Here is a 24,750-nt window from a genome sequence, read left to right as displayed (position 1 = left end):
TGTGTGTGCAGTATGTTTGGCTTTATTGATTTGATTTCTGTAGAAACATTCTGTTGTTGTATTTCTGTGTTTGACCTGACTGTAAAGCACGTTAAGCTCACCTGTAATAAAATCTGATTTATAAATTAAATTGCGACAGCTTTTCGGGATTCAGCACCCGGCTGTTAAACATTGTTTATTGACAGCATGTTGAGTGTAACAGACTGTGAGCTCAGACAGGAAGTGTTTTCTGTAGAAGCATCAGAGAGGAAAGCTACGGAGTCCTGCGAGGTTCAGGTAGGAAAAGATAAAAAGTTGTTTGTAGATCCGGTCCCAAACATATACGTGCACATGGATGAACAATCTGTGGACGTGTTTCCTGAACTGTGGGACTGGATTAACAAACGGCTTATCTGCTCTCACATGAGCCTCGCGGGGCTCCGTAGAAAGCCGACACTGAGCACGGTGAAAACTTCTGATGAGACTTTAATTAGAAGCTGCAGGCACTGAGAGGTCCGGTCTTTGGTCTGAGTCTTTAGTGTCTCTGCTCTCATCAGTTCTTCCAGAAGTTCGGGTTCTGTGCCATCCTCCTCTGGAAGTTCTCGTACCACTTGAGGATGCAGCTGGAGGGGATGAAGGTCTCCGAGGGGTTCGGGGTCATCTGAGCCTGTGTGACGGCGAAGGACGAGGCGTAGTTGTAGAGACTGTCCAGCATCTTCTGAGTGAACTGCAGGAAGGAGTCCACGGTGGACACGGCGGCGCTGGACACGGGGACCTACGGTTGTCACGATACCAGAAATGTTAAACTTTCACATGCTACCAGCAAAAAACAAACAATATCAACAACCTGTTTCCAAACTACAGGAACAACTACAACAACAACAACAACAACAACAACAGAAGTCTGATGTAAACAATACAGGGGCGCCTCTTATTTTGAACACCAAAAACTGAGATTGTAGAAAATGACTGAGATTTAAACATGGCATCGAAGAAGTACTAAAAATGTTGACAACCCTGACTGCAACACAGCTCAAGTAGTTGACATAACTTAAGCCAGAACTCTTGAAAGGAAAACAGCCAATCATAGTTTGGGATTTGGATTTCAAGAGGGTCTAGTCCACCCCTTGCCCCCCCCTCTGATTCGGCCCTGACCTGCTGGGACAGCTGCTCCAGAACCTCCACGGACACCCCGACCTGAGCCACGGAGGGCGACGGGGAGGAGGCCATCATCCCGAAGGGGTGCGCGCCGCCCTCCCCTGTCCTCAGCCCGGAGATCTTGAAGATGGCGCTGGGCTTGTCGTTGGTGATGAAGCCGAGCAGCTGCCACACCGGGCCGCCGCTCACCGGGTCAGGGAAGGAGAAATAGACGGCACCGCCCATCCCGGCGGGGAACGGCACCGTGCCCAGCATGAACACCACCACATGGTTCACGTGCTCGTAGTCCGGCAGGTTGAACACGAACTTATCCGAGGCGACCTGCACCGCGTCGGTCTGCACCAACCGACCGGCGACCAAACAGCCAAACATCCCGCTGACAGCAGCTAGCTGTTAGCTGTAATGTAAACAGACCTAGCTTTGGCTTAGCCTGCTAGCTTGTTAAAGTGTGTTTAGTGTAGAAACACCGGACCTGCTAACGGGCCGAGTCTCAGGAGAACTCAGCGGAACTTTATCCGACTAGAGACCGAGCAACGAGTCTGTCCCTAGTATGAAGATTTTTGCACCGGGCAGGTAGAAACTTCTCGTACAGTCTGTCATGGTGGTACTGCCCACCCTCAATCTGCAGCTCCACTATTGACTCTGCGTCCTGGGTAGTGATTTGTGACATTTTCCCTTTTTGTAACTGACAGGCAAATGTTTATTTCTTTTAAGAACATTTTAAGTACGTTTTCCTTCAGAAGTTGACGGACCACGACTCTGTCTCTTACGTCTACGCTCCGTATTACCCCTGTCGGTTTAAAACAGGTTTTAATAACGACACGAGTTCAGCCTGTGAGACTGTAAACAGGGCTTACTGTCGTTTGGCTTGTTTGTTATTGGCTGTGTTCCATGATTCGACAAACGACTATAATCCCTGCCAGCCTAGCAGTAAAGGTAGCGAAGATAAGCGCGAATCTAACCAGAAATAAGAAGGTGATCGACTCAAGCCCACTGCGACCCCGAATGGGACAAACGGTAGATAATAGATGAATGCGCTGTAAGGACTTGTTTTGGAAAATGAAGGGTCCCCAATACTAGTGTGGACAAAAGTATGGGCGTTTGTCTGGTGGCTGGAGAGGTGTAAATTCATTCCCTGAGCTCAGCTGAGGTGTCCTTTGGTAAGGCACCGGACCCCAAACCGCTCTGACACGCTCCCTGTAGCAGCCCCTCTCTGACATCTCTACATTAATACATGTCCACAAGTCCAATAACTAAATATTAATATTATTCATATATGAATATATTCAAATTCCTACATTTTTTCCCCCTGGTATCAATATATTTAAGGCAATTTTGCAAATAAAATATGTTTTTATATTCTTATAAACTTCAAAGATTTTATTTTTGAAGCGGCAACCGGATGTGCTTCTCGTAACTTCCGCTGGCTTCACTAGCTTCACTAGCGGAGTCGTTGAGCCGCGGGCAGCTCAGCTGTTTTCACGGAGACACCGAGAGCAGAATAATAAACAGATATAAACTCTCTGCTGACATTTTTCTGGACTGACACACACCTGTACGGATTAACGGCTTTAACGGACACTAACGGGTAACCATTCCGCTCTTTTTTCCGGTTTGTCTCTTAACTTTTGCTCGTTAGCTCAGCCGGTTAGCCGCCCGATGCTAGCAGCGGGGCGGTCTGTTTATTAAAAGATGAGTAAAGAAGTGAAAAACATTTAAATAATTGATGAGAGAGAAAAGAGACAGTGTGTGTATTTACATCTGCTGCCAGCTAGCTTTAAAGTATGTTTTAATATTTAATAATGTGTTTTTATGAGACAGGAGGCTGTCTTCATGTTTATCCTATTTATTAAAAATGTATGTGTTTAATGTTATGATGTAGTCATTGTGAATATTTAACCTTTAATAGTCAGATTTAAATTAGACTCTGTAAAAACAACCTGGGAGACACTGAGGTTCAGGTCAAACATGTTCGATTCTTAATCGATTAGTTTTTTTTTACCTGATACGTTTTAATGATCGACTATTTAAATAAAGAATCGAAGATTTCACGACTGCTATACGACAAGAGCACTGGACGGTAGCTCCTGCACACTGTCTAAATTTCACAAAAAAACATTGGCCACTTTTCCGTACAACCATCCTGCATTATGTCTAAGTGTCCACTAGAGGCTGGCTGCAGAAGAACAGGAAGTCACATACACACCCATTCAAAAAAGCCTGTTTTTACAGCAGAGATTAACATGTTTACAGCCTGGTTCAAAAAAACAAATAGATCTGATTAGCTCATGTCATAAAACTCTTTACTTTCATGAAGAGTTAACAAGTTCTGCAGTAAAGTGTTTGATCACAGCATGGATTTGTTCTGTGGGACACGAGGTTATTTATAGTCGTCCTTCATCTTCCTGCGTCTTTGTGATCTGTGTGTGTGTGTGTGTGTCTCTGTGCGTGTGTGTGTGTGTGTGTGTGTGTGTGTGTGTGTGTGTCATTGGAGGAGAGAGAGGAGTAGAGCTGTTGAATAATTGATGAGTTGCTCTCTTTCTCTCTCTGTCTCTCTCTCGTCCTGTTCTGGTCCCGATCCGCTCTGTTGGACCTGAATGAGCCTCAAACACTGAGCTGGTCTGTTCTGGACTCTCTCTCTCTGTCTCTCTCTCTCTCTCTGTCTCTCTCTCTGTCTGTCTCTCTGTCTGTCTCTCTCTCTGTCTCTCTCTCTGTCTCTCTTCACGGCTTGTTTTCATTCGCTGTTTCTCTTTCAGGTCAGGTTTTTTCCCACAGAACACATGACACTGAACAGAAGTCTGGCTTCTTCTGCACTTGAACGCAGCACGAGAACATGGCCCAGATACTGAACCTTTAGAGAGATGGTTTGGATTTTTGATTGTAGGGCTGTTCAGGGTATTCATCGATGGGACACGGTGGTGAAAATATTCTGAATACTGGCTGTAAAAGTTTGATCGTTACACCTGGCTTCAAAGAATCTGTCTGATGTTGAACGCCTGTTCACCATGTCAATAGACGGTGTTGAGTTTTTGAAGACACGGCTGTTTAAAAAGCTTTATTGAGGAACAAATGTTTAGGTGCATTTTGGGAAATGAAGGCAGCGCTGGTTTTGCAGCTGGACCTGAATTTTCAGACACCAGCATGTTGGACTGTGGGATTATCAGTGTCTTAGTTTACGTTGCAGGAGTCAGTCACGTAGAGTACAGAGAGTCTAATGCAAAGATGCTGCTGAGATGCATTGTGGGAAATGTAGGAGCTGGTGTTTTTGATGTGACCCGTGAGCTCATGAACTTTCTTTGCTGAGCTTGTTTCCTCTCTCTCTTTAACAGGATTCAGAGCGATGATGAAGCAAGACAGAAGTTTTCACCTCCACTGAGAGGAGACGAAGAGGAGCTGCTGGAGGTTCAGGATGGAGCGCGCTCACAGCCTCCTGCTGAACGAGGAGGCGTGCGGTCAACTGGGTGAACATCAGAGGGTGGAGTTTATCTTTGAATGGCTGAACCACCTGAAGAAGCTCCTCCCAGCCACCGACAGGGTGAGAGCTGCTCCGCCTCCTCGTTTGAAATAGAGCGGCAGATTTTAAACTTCGATGTGATCCTAACGACATCTCTTCTTCTCTCCAGGCCCACGTCAAACACAACCAGCGGCGTCTCATCGACCAGCTGTCGGGCATTCTGATTGGCTCCCCCGGGCCGCCGACCCGCTGGCTGCTGGCCCACTGCTTGGCCCTTCTCTACCGCCTGGGTGACCCTGTTCCTGCCAGCCTGATGGTTGATCGGTGTAATGACATCATCCGCAGTAGAGACGACTCCCCGTCAGGCCTCCCGACCCGGCTGTGAGTCAGGCTGCGTTCAGGGCACGTAGGAAAGATGGGAAAAACAAGCTTTGAAGTCTAAACCAGCTTTTAGCTTTGGTTTGAAACTGTTTATTTTAAAAAGAAAACTTGAAAACTATTAAAAAAGATGCTTCAAAGAATCAAAACCTTTCTGCGAGTGAAATCAAATCAAAATCACAGGTTGGTAAATACTCAAACACTGACATGTCTCACGTCCGTTTGGCGTCTCATAGAGACGTGACAGTGATATTTATGTCTTCTACAAACAAGCAGAAAGCAGAGGAGGGGACACTTTATATAATCATCCAACATATTAAACAGTTCAGACGGTGTCGGAGCTTTCCTTCCACTTTTGTTTATTAAAAACAAGAAGGTACCGAACATCGGGTGTTAGTATCAAAGGTGTATCAAACAGATACTACTGTTACTAGATTCATTGGAAAGTTTAACACTCTTGTCATGACGACCCTATGTGATAGGTGAAACATGTATTTTTGTGTTTCAGGGCGGCTGTGGCGTGTCTTGGCGCTCTGTTCGAGCAGCTTGGGCGGATGCTTGCCGGCTGTTTCAAAGACACGCTGACCAACCTGCTGAAGGCGATGAAGAGCGCAGAGGTTTGTCTTCAGATGTACAAACGGATTTCAGGAAGATGTGTTTCTTATCATTGAGCCAAACAAGAAAAGTGTCCACAAAGACCCCATGAGTCACAAGAATTTTAACCCCCCTCCCTCCTCTACCTCCCTCTGCCAGTCTCAGGGTCGGTATGAGATCATGTTGTGTTTGGAGAAGATCCTGCAGGGTTTGGGTGTCAGCGCCGTGTCCTCTCACCGCGACATCTACAAGGCGGCGAGAGCCTGTCTCACGGACCGGTCTATGGCTGTACGCTGCGCCTCCGCCAAGGTAACGACTGGAAACGCATCAACCCTGCTGCGTATTTGACCCACCATCTTATTCATCTATGCCCCCCCTCAAGCTCGCCCTCCATGCAGCGGTTTGTGTCTAACCTTCTCAGTAAACGTTGAGTGACGTATTTCCTCGTGTCCCTCTCAGTGTCTGCAGGAGCTGCAGCGAGAGGCGGCGTTCCTGTGGAGCAGCGAGTTGGAGAACGTGGCCACGCTGTGCTTCAGAGCGTTCGAAGGATCAAACTACAACGTCCGAGTTTCTGTCTCCAAACTGCTGGGGACTCTGCTGGCCGCTGCGGCGGAGCCCAGACAGACGGCAGGTATGATCAGCTGATTATTCACTTCAAGTTGTTCCGCTTTAGAGCTGGAGGAACACGTGTGTGGTGCGCCCAAATAGTCCTAAAACTACCACTGTGAGGTGACGATGGTCAGGTGGAGGAAGACATTTAGTTTGACTATCTTTCTTTCTCTCTCTCTCTCTCTCTCTCTCTCTCTATCTCTCTCTCTTTTTCCCAGCAGCCCTGAGGCCGAGTGGGCGGGGTCGGAGTTCCCTGGAGGAGGTGATGGATTTGTTGTCGGGGGGGTTCCTGCGGGGCGGGGCAGGTTTCCTCAGAGCCAGCGGAGACATGCTGAAGGGGACGAGCTCGGTGGGCAAGGACGTCCGCATCGGGGTCACACAGGTGGGTCTCCATGGCAACCAGGTCATCGCAGGAGCATGATAAAAATGGGATGTTAACGATGTATTACTCCTCTTCTCCTTCTCCTCTGTACCACCTGCTTTTTCTTTAACCCCTTCCTCCCCCACCTCCTGCACCCCTCTTCCTCCTCCTCCAACTCCTCCTCCTGCTCTTCCTTGTCCTTTCCTTTTCCTGCTTCCTCTCCCCTGTCCTCAATTCTTCCTCCTTCCTTTCTTCCTCATTTGCCTTTACGTTCTCTTTTGCAATCCTTTTTTTCTACCCTCCTCCTTCTCCCCCTCATCTCCCTCTACCTGATCTTCCTCCTCTTATTTTTACTGCTTCACCTCCTTTTGCTCTCATCCTCCTCCTACCCCTCCTCCTTGTCCTCTTCCTTTTCTTTCCTTTCCCCCCCTCCTTCTTTTCCTCTTCCCTCGCTTCCCCCTCCTCCCCCTCCTCAGGCCTGTGTGGTCTTTGTCTCCACCCTGGGCGGCTCCTGGTTGGAGACGAACTTCCCGGCCTTCCTGTCCCTGCTGATGGAGCTGGCGTCTCATGGCAGGGCCACGCAGACTCCGGGCGATGCCGTGTTGACCCGCCGCTGCGTCTCCTTCATCCTGAGGAGCACCCTGGGGTCTCTGCTGGGGGAGAAGGCTCAGACCAACGCCGCCAAACATCTCTGCCTTGCTGTAGCGCAGCAGAAAAAAGCTATTGGTGAGCAGAGAGGAGTACAGAGTTTTATCTGTTTTCAGGTTTACTGATTGTTGTGTTTGTTAGTGACACACAATAATCTTGTTGCAGTGGGATGTTGCGCACAGGAGGATGCAGACAGACTCTAAATCACTGCTAACTCATCCATGTGTGTGTTTAGATGCAGCTCTGACTGACGGGAACGTGGAGACCAGAGTTTCTTCTGCAGACGTCTCGGCCAGTCAGCACGTGTTGGTCTGCTGTCTCCTGGAACTGGGAGGACTCATACAGGGACTGGGATCCACCGCAGCCCCCCTCCTCACAGACGGCAGCACAGGTCAGCTTCAGTCCCAGATAACTGAGCAGTTTGTAGGAACATAAAAAGGTCAGACAGAGGAAGAGAGAGGCAGGTCTGTGCTCTGAATCTGAGAGCTGCTTTCTAATGAAACACAGACTGAGGATGGATATGAGATGATCCTGCAGGAAAACTACAAACGCAGCAGAAACTTGATTCGCTCCTTTAGACCTCTGCAGGGAAACCAGGGTCATGTTATCAGGTTTTAGTGAGGATGCTAGTCAATGCACAATCTGAAACAAGCTTTCAAAATATCTTCTCACCTAAACTGAAGACTACATCAAATTTAAGGTATTAAAGGTGTCATGGCAGCCGCTATTAACTGGTGATTTAGAGCAAGCAGCAACCTCCAGTGTTTTAAAATGAAGCAGATGCTGAAGAGTAAAATCCTGAAATTCCTTGAGTGTCCACTAGAGGCTGGCTGCAGAAGAACAGGAAGTCACATACACACCCATTCAAAAAAGCCTGTTTTTACAGCAGAGATTAACATGTTTACAGCCTGGTTCAAAAGAGTTGTACCGAGTTGAACCGACTCTGAACCAACACTAGGATCAGAACCAGCCTCAGGTTCTCTTTGGTGGCAAAGTGGTTCAAGTGAACCTACAGATATGACTTTCTATTTTAAAAAAACTCAACATGAAGAATTAAATCATCATTACACCAGAGGGAAACATACAGGTATTCCTCATCGATGTGGTCTTGTTTGTTCGTCCGTGCAGCTCTCCTGGACACGGTGATCTCCGTCCTCCTCCACCCCGCCGCCTCCGCCTCTCTGGCCGCCGCCTGGTGCCTGCGCTGTGTAGCCATGGCGATGCCGTCCCAGGGATCCTTGCTGCTGGATCACTGTGCGGAACGGCTGATGTCGCTGAAGTCTTCCCCCGAAGCTGTGGCCGGGTATGGAGCTGCTGTCGCCGCCCTGGTGGCCGCGGTGCAGCACTCCCCCTTAGGAATACCCCACACCAAAGGCATGGTGGGTAAAATACGCAGGATTATGTCGTTTTACAAACCGGACTTTCTGTATGTAATATCACTGCTTCGGGCCTTTTATTTCTCTTACTCCTTTTGACTGATGTAAATCCAGGTGGTGCTGGGTCTGGCTGAAGATCTGCTGCGTTCAGCGTCTCAGAACAGTCGTATCTCTCTGCAGAGGACTCAGGCCGGCTGGCTGCTCGTCTCTTCTCTCATCACACTCGGTAAATCTGAACTTTTCTGTTACTGTCATGACAGACGGAGTCGTAGAGACACAGGAAGACCGCTTCTCTACATTTATGCTAAGCTAGGCAGCTCACAGCAGGAAACATTTGCATGCTGGAAGCTGAGTGATTTTCATTTCATTTATTATACAGGAAAGTTAAAAAGTAACACTAAGTTACAGTTTAATGGGCCTGACTCAGTTTAAAAAACTGGTTTCCTGCAGGTTCCTGTTCTGCAGAACATGAAACATAAACCACAGTCATGACACATCAAGACCAACACTGAGTGGGCTGAGTGTTTTTCTGGCACAACGTATTCAACTATGAAGAGTGAAGAGGTCCAAAAGCTCCAGCAGAACTTATATTTCTGATTAGACTGACATGTTTCGGCGTGTGGCCTTCATCAGGGTCATCAGGGTCATCAGGGTCATCTGGGCTACCATGCTCAAAATAAAAATGTGCCTGTGTGTGTCTGTCTGTCTGTCTGTCCAGGCCCAGCTGTCATAGAGCACCACCTGCCCCGTCTGCTCCTCCTGTGGCGGTGTGTGTTCCCCGCCTCGCTCAGGGAGCAGGAGATGGAGCTGCGACGAGGGGACTTCTTTACGTGGCAGGTTACGCTGGAGGGACGTGCTGGAGCGCTCTGCGGTCAGTCCACCCTCACGTCTCTCACGCCTGTGTGCTATAACGAATACTGCAGCTTCCTGTCAAATAGTCTGACATGCAGGATTTAATCACAACATCAAGCTTTTTAATTCCTCATTCAAACATCTGTCGTAGTTCATAACACAACATTTATTTACTGCTGAAAAAGTGTTCTGATAACAGCTCGATATGAAGCTTCATCCTCTGGACACACGGCGTTAGTTATAATATAGTTATATATAAGCCTATCTTATTATTAAAGTACTTTACACAAAATGTGACCGGAGGTATTCAGACATCCTGGATCCTTGATATCATGCATCAGTGTTTTAATGTAGAGACCAACACGCTGCAGTCGCTCTGAAACCAGCAGAGAAGAATTAAACAGACTTTGTTCTTGTGTCCGAACAGCCATGAAGAACCTGCTGCTGCACTGCCGGGAGCTCGTCACTGATGACATCATCAGCCGCCTGCTCACGCCATTGGCCTGCGCCATTGCCCTGCTCACCAAGTCAGTCCTGCATAGTGTGACACATCGAAAGACTAAATATCTGTGATGAAGCAAGATTTCAGAGTAGCTGCAGGTCATTTCATGTTGCTTTCTGACACTGAGACCTCCTCCTCCGTGTGATGTGTGTATCTGTGTGTGTCGTATGTTGTCTCGTGTGTGTCTGTGTGTGTGTGTCCAGGTTGCCTGCCCTCCTCAGGTCTTACGGCAGCTCGGTTCGCAGCTGGTCGGTCATCTACAGACTGAGAGTCTACGAGCTGCTCGCTCTGCTGCCTCCTCACACATACCAAGGTAACAACACTCCTCCTTCACTCCTTCCTTTATTCCTTTCTTCCCTCCTTCCAGCCTCATTTGTATCATTCCTCTATTTCTCCCTCTCCTCTCCTCTCCTCTCCTCTTGATGATATTGAACACTTCCTTTCCTCCTCCTCCTCCTGCAGAGAGCTTTGGCCTGGTGATGAACCAGCTGGTGTCTGACCTGTCGGGTCAGGAAAACCTGAACCAGTCGTGCTCAGAGCTCACCCTGCTGCCTCCTCTCTGTCACCATGACGACCTGCCTCTGGTCGGCCCCGCCCTCCACGACACTGATCACAGATACATCGATGAACAGGTGTGAGATGTTAGCAGGACTTTAACCCTGGAACATCAATCAGTAGAGTGTTGTAATGTTAGTGTGTGTTTTCAGCTCCACGGCAGCAGTGTGGGAGGGGGCTCTCTGGATAACGACGCCTTCAGTCTTTGTGAGAGGAGTGATGAAGCTCCAGCTCCTCCTCCTCCTCCAGTCGCTCTGACCGCCGCCACCGTCCGCCTCTTTGGAGCGCTTCTCCCCCACATCATCCCCCCTCAGAGGTAACTCACCTGCTGTGACTTGTTCTTATGTGTGGGTCCTATTTTTATGCACTTAGGGAAAAAATGTCAACAATAATTGAAAAAAAACCTCAAAGGTATAAAATGATAATGAAACATATTTTAGGGTTTAAATGACAAACAGGTTCATGAAGTGTCAGTTCGTTCAGGTGTCTCCTACTTTCAGATATTTTGTACTTACTCGACCTGCAGAGTCCCTTTGCACCTTTTAAGAAAAAGCTAAAGACCCAGCTCTTTGTGAACACCTACGACCTTCACAATGATGACGACGATATTTAGGATGGTTTTGATGCTGATTAGAGCTCTTACAGCTGTCAATGTTTTTCTTGCTGATTAAGATATATTAAAATCCCTGAGCTCTTCCTCTGGTCACTTCCTGTCAGCATGTGTGTCCGATCAGACTTAAAGCTTCCTCTCTAGATCCTTGCTTGAGTTGTTCTTACTCTGATGTTCATCACTTTGGATAAAAGTGTCTGCTAAGTTAATTGTAGAATTAATTAATTATTCACAGATTTCTGAACCAATAAGGCTTCAGAGTGTGAAAGTTGAGTTTAGCGTTTATAAAAAAAAGAGATCACAGCGTCATTTGCATAGAGTAGAGTAGAGTGTTTGAGATTTGAAAGATGCATGAAAGAGTTGGAAATGTTCCTGTTATAAACAAATATCTCGGGGTCTCTCAGGGTGAAGATCTTGGAGCAGTTTGTGGAAACAGTGAACCAGCTGAAGGGTCAGCGCCAGCAGACCGTGCAGACACACGTCTGTGCTGCCCTCTGCAGTCTGCTCAAGGTACTACGCCTCTCTGCTCTTTTTGATACTTTGATGTTTCACAATACTAAAGGTTTTAAAAAGTATGAAGTTGATCCAGCTAACAGACGATGAACTCTGTCCTCCTCGTCAGCACCAGGGAGGTGTGCGAGGCTCTCTGGGGCCCGAGGAGATCCGATCCCCTGTGTTGTCTCTCCTGACGGGGGCGCTGGAGAGCGTCAGTCCTCTGCTGCGCTGCCTGGCTGCTGAAGGTCTGGCCCGGCTGGTCCAGGTGGTCGGCGACGCCGGCTTCACCGTCTCTGTCTCCCTGCTCTGCTTCGACAGGTACGAGGAATTTAACAAACAGATTCATGTAGAAACTGAAACATGATTCAGTCCTCATTAGTGGGAGATGCTGCAGTCAGTGTTTGAGTGGAACGCTGGATGTTTACATGTTCAAGTTATATTATGTAATAAAGTCTGTGACGCAGGATTCCTGTCATTGAAAACAATTGAAATGAAAAGAAAGGCTGACTATTCTCTTTCAAGCCTCAGCAGAGACCCAGATATAATCCTGACAGAACCAGAAATAGTCCAGAACAGCTGAAAATAACTGAGAGCTGCAGACAGGAGCCAAATATAACCTTGAGTGTTTCATCTGCTGAATCACTGAAGCTATTTTGTTTCACACAGGGAGAGGAGCTGTTTTTAAAAAAAGCTCCACGTCGACAGAAAATGTGTCGACGCTGAGCAGAAAGACAAACAGCAGCTTCAGGCCTTAGAGAGAAAACAGACATTAATAATCCAACAAGAAACAACACAACGTCAAACACCACTGTAATGATATCCATACCTGTTTCTATACCACGGCAACATAAAACAGAAGCCATAGAAAAGATGCAGAAAAACTCCTAAAACGCTGGTAAAGCTTCTGTCCTGAGACCAAGCAAATATGTTTGTCTCATATTAACAGTGTGCAGGAGTTTGTCTGCAAGAAATCCTCCAGTATTGTGTCTAGTTCTTCTGTTTTTGTTGCCGTGTTACAGATTAGGACAGGATCATCTTTATGGCCCCCTGAGGGGAATTAGTCTCAGACAGTTTCCACACAAAGCTGCAATGATGAGTGATGCAAACATTAAACAATCAAACAGAGAACAGATGACGCAGAAAATCAAGGCGATCTGACGCTGACACAAGAGTAAAGGTGACCTCTTTCAAATGGGCAGAAAGAAACAAGGACAACTTATGTATCCGCTTCCCTGTGATAGAGTGCTCCACTTTAATAAATAAATCCATCCCTCCATTTTCTTCTGCTTGTCCGAGGTCGCAGTTATTCATCCCTGAAGTTCCTCTCCCCAGCAACGTTTTTCAGCTCCTCTGATATATGTAGCACCAAACAAATAATAACAGAATGTAAACGAGCTGAAGGATAAACATGAGATGAAATTAACAGAAGCAGCTCTTGAAGAGGTGAGAATAAAGTTTTGGTCAAAGCAGGAGAGGTTAAAAAGCAACAAATCTCCAGGAGAGCAATCAAAGAACAGCGAAGAAAGTCAAACAAGTTCTGATGTCGTTGCAGATGGATGCAGATCATCAGGGCAGCTGTGGCTTAGGGGCAGAGTCGGTCGTCTCTCAACGGGAAGGTCGGGGTTCGATCCCCAGCTCCTGCAGCCACATGTCCGATGTGTGCTTAGGCAGGGTGTTTAACCGCAAGTTGCTCCCGCTGCTTCATCGGTGTGTGAGTGTGTATGATAGGGATAGCTATTCTGATGGTCACTTTGTGTATTTACTGATCAGTCATATCTGGTTGTGATCAGTTCTGAGGATCAGTTCTCTTGTCAGTTGAAGAACACCTGGATGAAGACTTTTTTAGTCCACTGATTTTTGAGGTCTTTGATCCAGTGTGCAGTAACTCTTCTTTGTGCAGACTGAAGACGGCTCGGGACGCGGCCTCTCGCAGTGGCTACGCGCTGGCTCTGGGGGCGCTGTACCGCTATACCGGAGGAATCAGCTCCCCTCAACACCTGTCCACCTGTCTGGGAGTCCTGTTCACCCTGAGCCAGGACAGCACCTCACCTGAGGTCCAGGTACACACACATATTATGCATTTGATTTATTTTGTCCTAAAAACTTTACCCTAACCTGGACTTGAAGCTGACTTACCTTTACTCCTGAAACGTGTGCGTGTGCGTGTGCGTGTCGGGTCCAGACCTGGTCCCTCCACAGTCTGTCTCTAGTTATCGACCTGTCTGGCGGTCTGTATCGCGCCCACGCCGAGCCGTCCTTCACTCTAGTGCTCCGCCTTCTGCTGTCGGTTCCGCCCACTCACCCAGAGGTGCACCACAGCCTTGGACGCTGCCTGCACGCCCTCATCACCTGCCTGGGCCCCGACCTGCAAGGTACCGCTCACTGCACACCTGAGAACACACAGAGGAGGTTTGAGGACGAGTAATAGAGATATGTCTGTGTAGGGTTAGGGTAGCAGGTTATGTGTGTGTGTGTTTCGTTCAGGTGATGGTGCAGCAGGTGATGTGTGTGTGTGTGTGTGTGTGTTCAGGTGAAGGTGCAGCAGTGTCCGTTCTGCGCTCCAGCTGTCTGGTGGGATGTGGCGTGATGCAGGACGGTCCGGACTGTCTGGTTCAGGCTCGATCCATCTCCTGTCTGCAGCAGCTGCACATGTTCTCCCCTCCTCACGTCAACCTGGCCACCCTCGTACCTGCACTCTGTGTGAGTACACCTGAGCTACACCTGAGCTACACCCTGAGCTTACTGACTTTATTTTTTCGTGCACTATGGTTCAAGACTCAAAGAATTTTTACTGTGAAGTAAAATCTACAGAGATACCCGAAGTCTATGTAGTAAATAAAATCAGATGTTAGGTTTGTTTGGACCAGAGAAGGTAGGTGGTTTTAAGGCACCCCCACACGGCCGTTTTGGACGCCCCTCGTTTGCCAGATATGAGAGCAGTTATCAGGTCAACAGGTGTTGCAGCGATGGAAGCGGGCAAGAAAAGTAGTTCAGATAGAAGTGATTGTACCCGACCTAAAAAGCCTCTGCATGTTTCTAATAAGCTCCACGAGCAGAAACGTGCTCAAACTAGGATCAATATTGGAGAAGCTTTTGAAAAATGGAGAGAGGTTAGAACACAGAAAGGTTTACAGACCGATGCAGAGCTGGATAAACACTGAAGCTTCAGTGTCCACCACATGGCAACCTGTGTGAGCATCGACTCTAGAGAGGAGGGGGGAGACAGCTCTCTACAATGTTTAGAATCTGGACTGCAGTACCCATTTGAAACACTAGGTGTCAGATTTACATACTGCTCCTTTAATTTCACTAGAAATCCTTTAGATATTTTAAGGAATGCAGATGTGAAAGCAGCCATGTTGAGTCAGCAGTGTGTTGTTGACCCTGTTTTATGTCTTGCAGGAGATCTTGTTGGACTATTCCATGTTGGTAGGTTTTCTGTGAAGCTGCTGTTTGTCTCACTTTTTGTTGGTGTGAAGTTTTTAAAACACTTCTTTATTTTAACAATTGTGAAGCCTGACAAACTGTTTCATTTTGCACTAAACGTTTAACATCCTTCTGTTTAAGTTCTGATGCTCATAAACTCATGTTTTTGTCTCTTTTCTTTAAATGGCGTTTCACAGCAGCTAACTCAATAACACAACATTTCTTCTTCTGTTGTACCACTCTGCCCACAGCTTTCCATTTAAACACCGGTTTATGTGTGGGGACAGTTTCTCCGTGTTTCCTCCAGACAGAGCTCAAACATGCACATAGAAATACTGAACTGTATTAGTTTGAGTATTTAAATCTTAATGATCTTCCAGGTTATCGTGTTGTGTCTTAAAACGCCTTAATATGACGCAGACGGAGAGATTTATCTCCGGCTCTGTGAGATATTAAAATATTCAAGAGATAAAAACGATTTAGGGAGATTCATTCATACAGAAGCGTATTCTTTGTTGCCTACATAATGTTTTTTGTTAAATAGGGCTGTCGGGGCGCCGGTGACTTAGTGGTTGTTGCGCCCCCCCCTCCAATGTTCAGATTCAGTTTAGTCCTCATGGCAGGCGGCCCAGGTGACCGTTCTTTGAGCTGTTTGACTTCAGTTTGGGATCCCTAACCACTTCCTGTTTCTGTGCTTAACTTCCTCTCCTAACCTTCCATCTACCAGAAGGGCCTTACTGTATTTCAAAATAAAAGCACACAGCAAGTAAAGTACTCTCAGCTAAAGACAGGACAGACCTTCAAAATAAAAGCCTCACAACTTTAATTTGAAATGTGAAATAATGGAATTTAAAAAATGCGATTAATCGAGATTAAACATTTAAATCGTTTAACAGCCCCAATGTTAAACTAAAGCAAAAAAGCAAATTAACATTAAAGTAATTTAATTAATATTTAAACAACAAAGATTCAATTTATCTAAACAAAAATAAGAAAAAGTAAAATAGTTTGTGAGTCTGGAGGAAACACCGCCCGTCTTTACCTGCATGTCTCCTGTGAGAAACATAAACCTGCTCACAGAGTTCAGCTGGTGACTTCATAACGACTCCTCTGTGTGTGTGTGTGTGTGTGTGTGCGCGTTTGTGTGTGTGTGTGTGCGTGCTCAGGCTCACCTGTGCAGCTCCTACCTGTGTCTGCGGCGGGCGGTGGTTGCCTGTCTCCGTCAGCTGGTGCAGCGGGAGGCTGTGGAGGTTTCTGAACACGCCGTGACGCTGGTCAAAGAGCTGCCGAGACGAGACAACACTCAGCTGGGTGAGATGAAACTCCAGACTCTACGATTATTATTACTGATCCACTCGTCAAGTTTTATTTAAAAAGCTCCAAATTCTATCAAACGTTTTCTGCGGACACGTTAAATGTTGTGACTATCTTCTTATGTTTCTTAAGCGTGCGTCTTTTATAACCACGTCAGAACGTCAACGTTTTACACGTCTAGTCAGATCGGTACTGCACGCACGAATGCACCCTAAAACGACCTCTGTCACGCGGTGCATAGGAGTTCTGTTTTTAATGCTGTGCTAACAAACAGGTTTCTATCTCTGTTCTCTGATTTTACTTGAATCACATCAAAGTTTAGCTCAGAGAAAATAAACGTTTTTTACACACTGACTTCTCCGCTCCTGTACAGACGTGACCATAAAGGAGGTGGGTCTGGAGGGAGCTCTGTTCACTCTGCTGGACCGGGAGTCAGATCCGGGTCTGAGGAGGGACATCCAGGAGACTCTGGTCCACATGATGACGTCCAGCGCCACCAGCGGGAAACTGGGACACTGGCTCAAACTCTGCAAGGACGTCCTGTCTGCAACCACAGGTGGGTGTCGGGACATTATCGTCTCTGTGGTTAGAAGCTGCTTCTTACACGTTTCCTGCAGCAGGTGAAGGGCGTTTACCTTTGGCCACGTTTGTGTTTCAACGTGTCTAACACCCTGTCTCTCCTCAGACTGTTCGTCTCCCGTGGAGGCGAGTCAGGAGGACGAGGAGGCGGACCCCGGCAGAGACGACGACTCGTCTGCCTTCAAAGCTCGGTCCGAGTCTGGCGGCCCGTTCACGGCGCTGCGCTGGGCCACGCGCCGCTTCGCCATGGAGTGTGTGTGTCGCATCATCGCTCAGTGTGAGAGCTCTGACCCCGCCCACTTTGACATGGTTCTGGCTCAGGAGAGACGCCTGCACGAGTCCACAGGTAAGACCCCCCCCCATCACCACCACGGTTCAGTTTGTGTCTTCAATCCCTGCAGCCCCCCCCTCACCTGTTCCTCCGCAGACTTCCTGGTCCTCCATCTTGGTGACCTGGTCCGTATGGCGTTCATGGCGGCGACCGATCACAGCGACCAGCTGCGCCTGGCGGGGCTTCAGACGCTGCTGGTCATCATCAGACGCTTCTCCGCCATCCCTGAACCAGAGTTCCCAGGTCACGTGATCCTGGAGCAGTACCAGGCCAACGTAAGGACGCCGCTGATAGAGCACGTCACTGATAGAGCACGCCACCGTGTTTTAGTAAAGAAAATAATTGATGTGTGTCTTTGTGCGTGTGTGTTTGTGTGCGTGTGCGTGCAGGTTGGAGCTGCTCTCAGACCAGCCTTCTCTGCAGACGCTCCTCCTGACATCACAGCCAAAGCCTGTCAGGTGATCAGTCATTAGTAAACGTTCATGTTTCTGTTCTAGTTGCTCTCAGGTAGATTCTCTGCTGAGTCGTTCTGCTCTCCAGGTAACTCAAACATTACCTGATCATACCTGATCTCCTCCCTCGTCCTCTCCTCTCAGGTGTGCAGCGCCTGGATCGCCAGCGGTGTGGTGAGCGACCTGCGTGACCTGCGGCGAGTCCACCAGCTTCTCGCCTCCTCATTGGCTAAAGTTCAGTCAGGTAGGGACACCTGCAGTCAGCTGTACAACGAGGCCACCGCTACCATGGAAACGCTGGCTGTGCTGAAAGCGTGGGCCGAGGTGGGTGACTGTTTCAGTGTTTATGTTTAAAGGAATGATTCAGGTATGAGGTGTTTTAAGCTCCTCCCCTCTCTCAGGTTTACATCGTCGCCGTGGAGAGGAGCACACAGAAGGAAGCTCCTGATAGGACGGCTGATCTGTCAATCTCTTCTTCAGCCAATGTCAGCTCAGGCTCGGAGTCAGGAGAGGCGGGCCTTCTTAAGTTGGTCCAATCAGATCTGTCCACACTTAGCCGTCTGTGGTTGGCGGCGCTGCAGGACTACGCTCTGTTGACCCTCCCACACGAGTACGCATCACAGCTACCTGACACAGGTAAGATGGAGTTAACCATCATTTCTTATTAATTTGTTGGTCTCTGACGTAAAATCAGGGCTCCTCCAGCCAATGACAGCGCAGCAGGTGAGTTTAGGATTGATACAATCAGAGTGATTGGACGCCATTCAAACCGGAGAATATGACGGACGTGGACGTAGCAGCAAAGAAGAGAAAATATAATCACAGTGAGGAGAAACACCAAGCGAATAAAGCTCGTTCTAAAACGAGGGTGAACCTTGTGTTGTCTTTTACCTGTGGACATGGAGTTGGTCTGCTTCCTGTTGGACAGGCAGGTGACAAACAGCGGCGGTTAGCTTGTGCTAGCGTGTGTTAGCTTGCAGTGTAGCAACAAGCCGTAAACGTACACACTACGCCCTGCAGTGAGGGTGAGCTAGTGGGGGAGATGAGCACAGGAGGAGGGGCCATGTTTGAATGTTCGCTTTACAAACTGCTACCAGCATTTCTACTCCACCTTTAAAATAATAATAATAATAATAACACGTTTCTCCTCCTCCTCTTCCTCCTGCAGGAGGTTCTTTCTACACAGCCGAGACGTTGAAGCAGGCCAGAGCTCATTACACCTCCTCCTGGGCTCCCATCCTCCACGCCACCTCCCTCTGGCTCCACAGCACCGGTAAGTCCTCCTCCTCCTCTTCATTGTCCTCCTCCTCTTCCTCCTGTCCCTCCTCCCCCTCCTCTTCCTCCTCCTCCTCCTCTTAGCTCTTCTATTTGATGTAATATGTTAAACCTTTCAGATGTTCAACAGCGTGATGTCACTGTTTGTGTTAAAGGTTTCTTAATGCCAGACGATTCGCCTGCAAACCTGTCCAGACCGGCCACGCCCACCTCCATGGGACACACCGTGGGTGGGGCCAAGAGTTCAGAGGACATAAACTCAGACAGACTTCATCTCATACTGGGTACAGAACTGTGAGACTGTAACCCTCAAATCAAAACACCCATAGGACACATGTTGTCAACAGCACTGGGGTTAAATTGTGATTTTTCTTTATGGGGTTTGGTTCTCAGGGATCAGCGTGGAGTTCCTTTGTTCTCCGCACTCTGAGGACCAGATGGAGAACATCGCTTCCTGTCTGCGGGCTCTGCAGGCGCTGCTCGACGTCTCATGGCCTCGAGCCAAGATTGGAAATGACCAGGTGAGACCCACATGGACCTGAAACCTTGTCTTCAGAGTCGATGTATTTTTATTAAATGGTCAAAAATTTAGAAAATTATATATACCTATTTTTACACTATATTTTGAGTTACAGACGAACTCATTGTTCCCCTACCTGTCTGTCTCTCTCTCACCGTCTACCTGTCTTTCTCTCTCCCCTGTCTACCTGTCTGTCTCTCTCTCCCTATATGTCTGTCTCCCTGTCAACCTGTCTCTCTCTCTCTCTCTCCCTCGTCTCTCTCCCGTCTACCTGTCTCTCTCCAGGCTCTGAGCGTGGAGCTGCTGAGCGTCCTCCACAGGCTGATGGTCACCAGAGAGTCGGTGTATGTTCAGCTCGCCGTGTTGGATTTACTGCGTCAGATCGTGACGGCAGCTCAGGAGCACGTCAGAGAGAAACGCCACAGCGCTGAAGGTGAACTCACTTTTCTCTATTGATTCAGGAGAGCAGTACGGCAGCCCATCAGGACCAATACTGCACACACTTTTATTTTCCATTTTTCAAAACATAGAAAACAGAGTGATAATAATCCTTGTTGAATCGGGACAAAAAAACACGGAAAATTAAAATAAAAAAAGATCTATTAAACTTCAAGTCCACGTCCCAGAGGCTGATTGTTTTTGTTTCAAACTTTATTGTTCCACAGTGGACGACGGTGCGGAGGAGAAGGAGACGCTACCAGAGTTCGGAGAGGGTCGGGACACCGGCGGTTTGATTCCCGGACGCTCGCTGGTGTTTGGAGCGCTGGAGCTGTGCCTCTGTGTGCTGGTCCGGAAACTTCCACAGCTCAGCCCTAAACTGGCCAGTCCCACTGGTACGAGGAGGAGGAGAAAGAGAACCTGTTTTTAGTGTGCAGGTGAACTGTATGTGAGTCACTCAGAACTCCGTGTGTGTGTGTGTGTTCAGGTCCTGGAGGTTCAGTCTGGAGTTTGACGGACAACGACTGTCAGCTTGTGGCCTCGGCGCTGTGTGTCCTCTCTGAGCTGCCGTCGGTCTGCTCTCCAGAGGGTAAGAGCATAAAATATACATTCTCTCATTTTTGTCCCTGACAGGCTCCGGTAGTTACCAGTGTGACCATCATAACAGAGAGAGACCTTTTTATTAAAGATGATTTTTTTAACAGCTGTTACATCACTCTCTAGAGAGTTTTTGTTTCTCTTTAGCAGAAATATGAAAGTTAGCTTCATAAATTAGTTTACTATTTAACTTGGAAGGTTAATTTCTCCAACTGCAGGCAGCGTGTCCATCCTCCCCACAGTCCTCTACCTGCTGCTGGGAGTCCTCAGAGAGCTCGTCCACCAGCCCAGCACACACACGGGTAACAGACACACACAGACACACACACAAACACACAGAGACACACACAGACACACACAGACAAATAACACACACACACACACACACACTCTCTTCCCTTCTCTGTTGCAAACCCGGCGAGGTCGGAGAGGATGATGATGCAGCAATATAGTTCAATTTAAGTAGAAACACAAAAGGACGACCACAGGTACCTTAAATAAGTCCTTTAGTACGGTATGATTAACACTGCTCTTGTATCTTTTTTTCCCTGATACCCCGGCAGTGGTCTCAGTGGGCGGGGGCAGTGCCAGTCTGACCGTGGTGATCCAGGCAGCTCTTCAGGCCCTGAAGTGTGTCGTGACGTCTCCGATGAGCCGACAGGAGAAGAGCCGAGGAGGCTGGAACGTTCTGCTGAGATCTGCTCTGAACACACTGCTTGGACTGTGGGACGCAGGTACACGCACACACACACGCACACACGCACACACACACACACACACACACACACACACACACACATACTGTAAATGTCCTGTATTATATCTGCACTAAGAAATGCTTTACCGTTTAACAATTTGAATTAAAAAAAAGGATAAATAGAAAAAATGAAGAGGTCCTAATATGGCTCCCTGAGGTGCACCATATTGGATTATATTTATATTTGATTAATCACCAGTAATGAGTCTATGTTGTTTATAAAAATGGACATAGTTTTGGTAAACATTAGTGAATATTACTTTTGTGCATTTTCAGGAGACCGTGCGGTTGATCAGGTGAGTCTGCTCACCGCTCTCACCGTCTTCCTGTGCTCTGCCGGTCCTGACGTCTGCACCGTCGAGCCTCTGCACATGCTCAGTCTGCAGCGCTTCACCGCCAGCATGGAGGCCAAAGACCCGCTGGTCAGTAACATTTCACGCTTCTTCATTTATTGTGAAAATACTTTCAGAATAAAGGTTTTAGGGTGATTATTAATTGTCCTCCTTCTCTCTGTGCTGCAGGTCGTGAGTCGCTGTTATCAGCTGTTGACGTCGGTGTTTCAGGCTCCGCCCACCGTGGCCGTCCCGTACATCCAGGCGCTCGGACCGCCATTGGTCCAATTCCTCCAGGTACTGAAGAGAGAGATTTGTTTTTAATCAGAGCTCCAGTTAGTCCTGAGGCCCGTTTCAGTGAGCAGGATTAGTGCAAACACGGAGTCTGTTCATCTGAAATGAGGGAAATTCTGGGTTTACCGTTTTAGAAAGGGAGGTCATTTAAATATGAGAAAGAGACTCAAGTCCGTGCCAGAATGTGAGGATGATTCATGTATTTTTCAGAAGGATTCATGTCTTTATCCATTGATGATGATGATGATGTCATCACACGATGTGTTTCAGAGGGTGGAGAGGAGTCGTCCTCAGAGTCCGGAGGAGCTGCTGGGAGTCCTGGAGGGAGTCCGAGCCATGGAGGCGCTTATCCAGGCTGCAGACGAGTCTCAGCGTGAGTCACGGCGAGAACTCAAGAGTTTATGTGATGAAGAGGAGGATGTAAAAGTCTCTGTAGAGTCTGTTCAAACTCTCTTCTACTGTCTATTCATCTACAAGTGTCGTCAAGCAGAGAACAGAGGAGTCTGAAACACTTTTACCACTGTGTATCACTTTTACCACTTTTACACCTGGTCAGCACTCAGGTGTCCACATTGAATCTCCGATGTATTAACGGTCCAAAAAGACCCAATGCATGATGGGATATGCATTGTGTTGGGGTTAGGTCGTACACCTTCATAGTGAGTCGTGTGTGATTCAGGACTTAGCCTCTGTTTTCTGTCTGCAGGTCCTCAGCTGGTGGCTGTCTTGTTGCCCCTCCTCATCTCCTTCCTCCTGGATGAAAACGCTCTTGGCTCCGCCCCCGCCGCATCCCGTTCTTTGCATGAGGCGGCACTCAAAGACCTGATGCGCCTCGGCCCCCAGCACTCAGCTGTCTTCAGGTAAAACTGAAAATGTATTTTGTATTTAAAGGAGCAGTATGCAACTCTGACACCTAGTGTTTAAAACGGATACTGCAGTCCGAAGTCTAAACATTAGAGAGCTGATTTTTAGAGGTATAAATGCAACTTTTTAAACTCTTATATTGATGAGTTATTTGAACCTCAGGTCTCTCATCTCGTCGTCTCCTCACCTGAAGTCTCGTCTCGAAGCCGCCGTCAAAGGAAACCAGGAGAGTCTGAACGCTAAAGCTGGCAGCACTAACCCCCGCAGCGCAGCCAAGTCCTCCCCCAGCATCACGCTCAAGACCAACTTCCTGTGAGACGGCTGCGACAGCATTTTGATGTCACGTCACCAATGTACTGCGCTGCATTCACTGTCCCCCGGGACAAACGGTACTGTTGGTGTCAGTAATGAAATTTGCGAGGGTGTGCGACACGCCGACATGTTGGTACAATGACAGTAGACAAGAAAGACACGTTATGACATCACTTCCTCTTTCCTCTTTGGACTACAATCTGTGATGTCATCAGGACTCCTCCAACATGGCGGTGTTCTGATGTTCCACACGCTGCATGTCACTGTAGGTCACTTTCTTCTCCATAAAAGTCACTCGTACACCCTGCTGACCGTTTCCTCTCATAGAGCTTCTGATGTCATCGACTCACTGATCGATTGATCGTGTCTGGGAGGAAGGAAGCAGCTCAAACTCTGGTTGAGCGTTTGGGAAACGTTCAGCAGGGACGATGTTGATCAGGGGATGAAATCAAAACAGAAACGTGTTTTTAACGTTGAACATGAAGACGTGGAGGTCGTGAAAATGTTCTATATCACATGTTTTCAAACGATACAATCTTTTATCTTCATGATCGATTAGGATTTAAAAACAACTGATGACTCTTTAGTGGGTGTGTAGGACTTGTATTCCTGTTGCCGTGGTAACAAACAGGTATCAACATTGTTTGATTTTAATCATATCGAAGTTTAAATTCTGGTCTCGTGACGACACTACAGAAAGCTTAAAGGAGAAGTTTTTTTATATTTCACATGAAACACTTTGAATAAAACTTTATCGATTCAGAGATCTGTGACATTCCTGTTTGTTAGGGAGGGAAACGTTTCAATCGCAGAATCAGACGTTCAGACTGACGATTGTGAACGAATCAGCCTGTTAGAGGTCAAACTTCTTAGATTAAAGTTTGAAATGTACGGTGGCTGAGAAGTGCAAAACTAACTTGCAAAGTGTGTCGTTAGTAAATTTGTCTCAGCGCTCGTAAAATCGTTTCACATTTTGTTGGTTTGTTTTGCACTTCTCAGCCACCGTAGAAACGAAGTGAAAAACAAAAAGGTGAAATTAAAATTGTAAAAGTTTATTCTGTTTTTAATTCAGATCCGTTTTTTAGTGAAGTCGGCTCTTGTTAGAAAGTCCAGAGTGTAATAAATATAACAGAAACTTTGTAACATAGACGGAGTGGCTTTGACCAATCACAGGACAGCTTGACTCCTCCCACCTTGCTCTCCAGGTACGACTGAACTAAACAAGCAGCGGCAGATCGACGGTGTGTCAGTTAATAAACTAACCTGTGAGTGAATGTGAAATACAGAGGAGAAGTCAGACAGTGAACGCATCGTGAAGAGCATTTTATTTTTATAGTGATGTGAGGATTTAACAACACTGTGATGGATGTGTTACGGTGGCCTGTGAGGTACACTTTTAGTCATCAGAGCACTTTAGTTTAACAAACACTACATAATCACGTCAACCACGTCGTGTAGAATGTTGAGAATTAATCGTCTGAATGTGAATGTTCAAACAATTCATGATGTCATCATCAAACAAAAATCAATAAAGATTCACCTGCACTACGAAGACGACTGTGTGTACAGGTGTGTGTGTTTCTACGTGTTGTTTTCTAACAGCTGAGACTCAATAAAAACCTTTTTCTTCAAACGCTGCTCTCACGCTTCTTCATTTGTATCAAACACTGAAGATTCATCTTTTCTGT

General features: G+C 47.4%; 2 protein-coding genes across 6 annotated transcripts; one reads left to right on the top strand and one right to left on the bottom strand.

Annotated features, from left to right (window-relative positions):
• hikeshi (heat shock protein nuclear import factor hikeshi) lies at nucleotides 1–1,770 on the bottom strand. The gene is made up of 2 exons (XM_020654644.3): nucleotides 1,135–1,770; nucleotides 1–754 (listed from the first exon to the last, which is right to left on the bottom strand). Exons 1-2 carry the CDS (start codon nucleotides 1,507–1,509, stop codon nucleotides 533–535), a joined length of 597 nt encoding a protein of 198 aa, XP_020510300.1. The 5' UTR covers nucleotides 1,510–1,770; the 3' UTR covers nucleotides 1–532.
• An 800-nt stretch (nucleotides 1,771–2,570) lies between these two features.
• heatr5a (HEAT repeat containing 5a) lies at nucleotides 2,571–24,695 on the top strand. 5 transcript variants are annotated; one of them, XM_020654638.3, is made up of 42 exons: nucleotides 2,571–2,725; nucleotides 4,467–4,672; nucleotides 4,761–4,972; nucleotides 5,478–5,586; nucleotides 5,723–5,872; nucleotides 6,023–6,194; nucleotides 6,394–6,554; nucleotides 7,010–7,259; nucleotides 7,417–7,572; nucleotides 8,310–8,560; nucleotides 8,672–8,783; nucleotides 9,276–9,428; nucleotides 9,837–9,936; nucleotides 10,115–10,224; nucleotides 10,374–10,543; nucleotides 10,619–10,782; nucleotides 11,481–11,586; nucleotides 11,699–11,889; nucleotides 13,472–13,631; nucleotides 13,754–13,943; nucleotides 14,102–14,271; nucleotides 14,974–15,000; nucleotides 16,164–16,308; nucleotides 16,685–16,867; nucleotides 16,997–17,236; nucleotides 17,318–17,496; nucleotides 17,611–17,679; nucleotides 17,818–17,997; nucleotides 18,075–18,309; nucleotides 18,842–18,946; nucleotides 19,104–19,232; nucleotides 19,342–19,469; nucleotides 19,754–19,901; nucleotides 20,134–20,301; nucleotides 20,394–20,495; nucleotides 20,722–20,805; nucleotides 21,067–21,237; nucleotides 21,537–21,682; nucleotides 21,782–21,889; nucleotides 22,157–22,259; nucleotides 22,593–22,746; nucleotides 22,913–24,695. In XM_020654638.3, the coding sequence occupies exons 2-42, from the start codon at nucleotides 4,547–4,549 to the stop codon at nucleotides 23,064–23,066; spliced, it is 6,171 nt and encodes a 2,056-aa protein (XP_020510294.2). In that variant the 5' UTR covers nucleotides 2,571–2,725; nucleotides 4,467–4,546; the 3' UTR covers nucleotides 23,067–24,695. The 5 variants fall into 5 exon arrangements, with proteins under 5 accessions (XP_020510294.2, XP_020510288.2, XP_020510296.2 ...); XM_020654632.3 differs by having other exon boundaries at nucleotides 6,391–6,554; XM_020654634.3 differs by having other exon boundaries at nucleotides 2,582–2,749; nucleotides 6,391–6,554.
• Nucleotides 24,696–24,750: the final 55 nt, after the last annotated feature.

Source organism: Labrus bergylta, chromosome 18 (assembly GCF_963930695.1).
Source record: "Labrus bergylta chromosome 18, fLabBer1.1, whole genome shotgun sequence".
Classification (NCBI taxonomy): Eukaryota; Metazoa; Chordata; class Actinopteri; order Labriformes; family Labridae; genus Labrus; species Labrus bergylta.
Note: the sequence above shows the minus strand (reverse complement) of the source record. Positions and strands in the feature narration are given on the sequence as shown.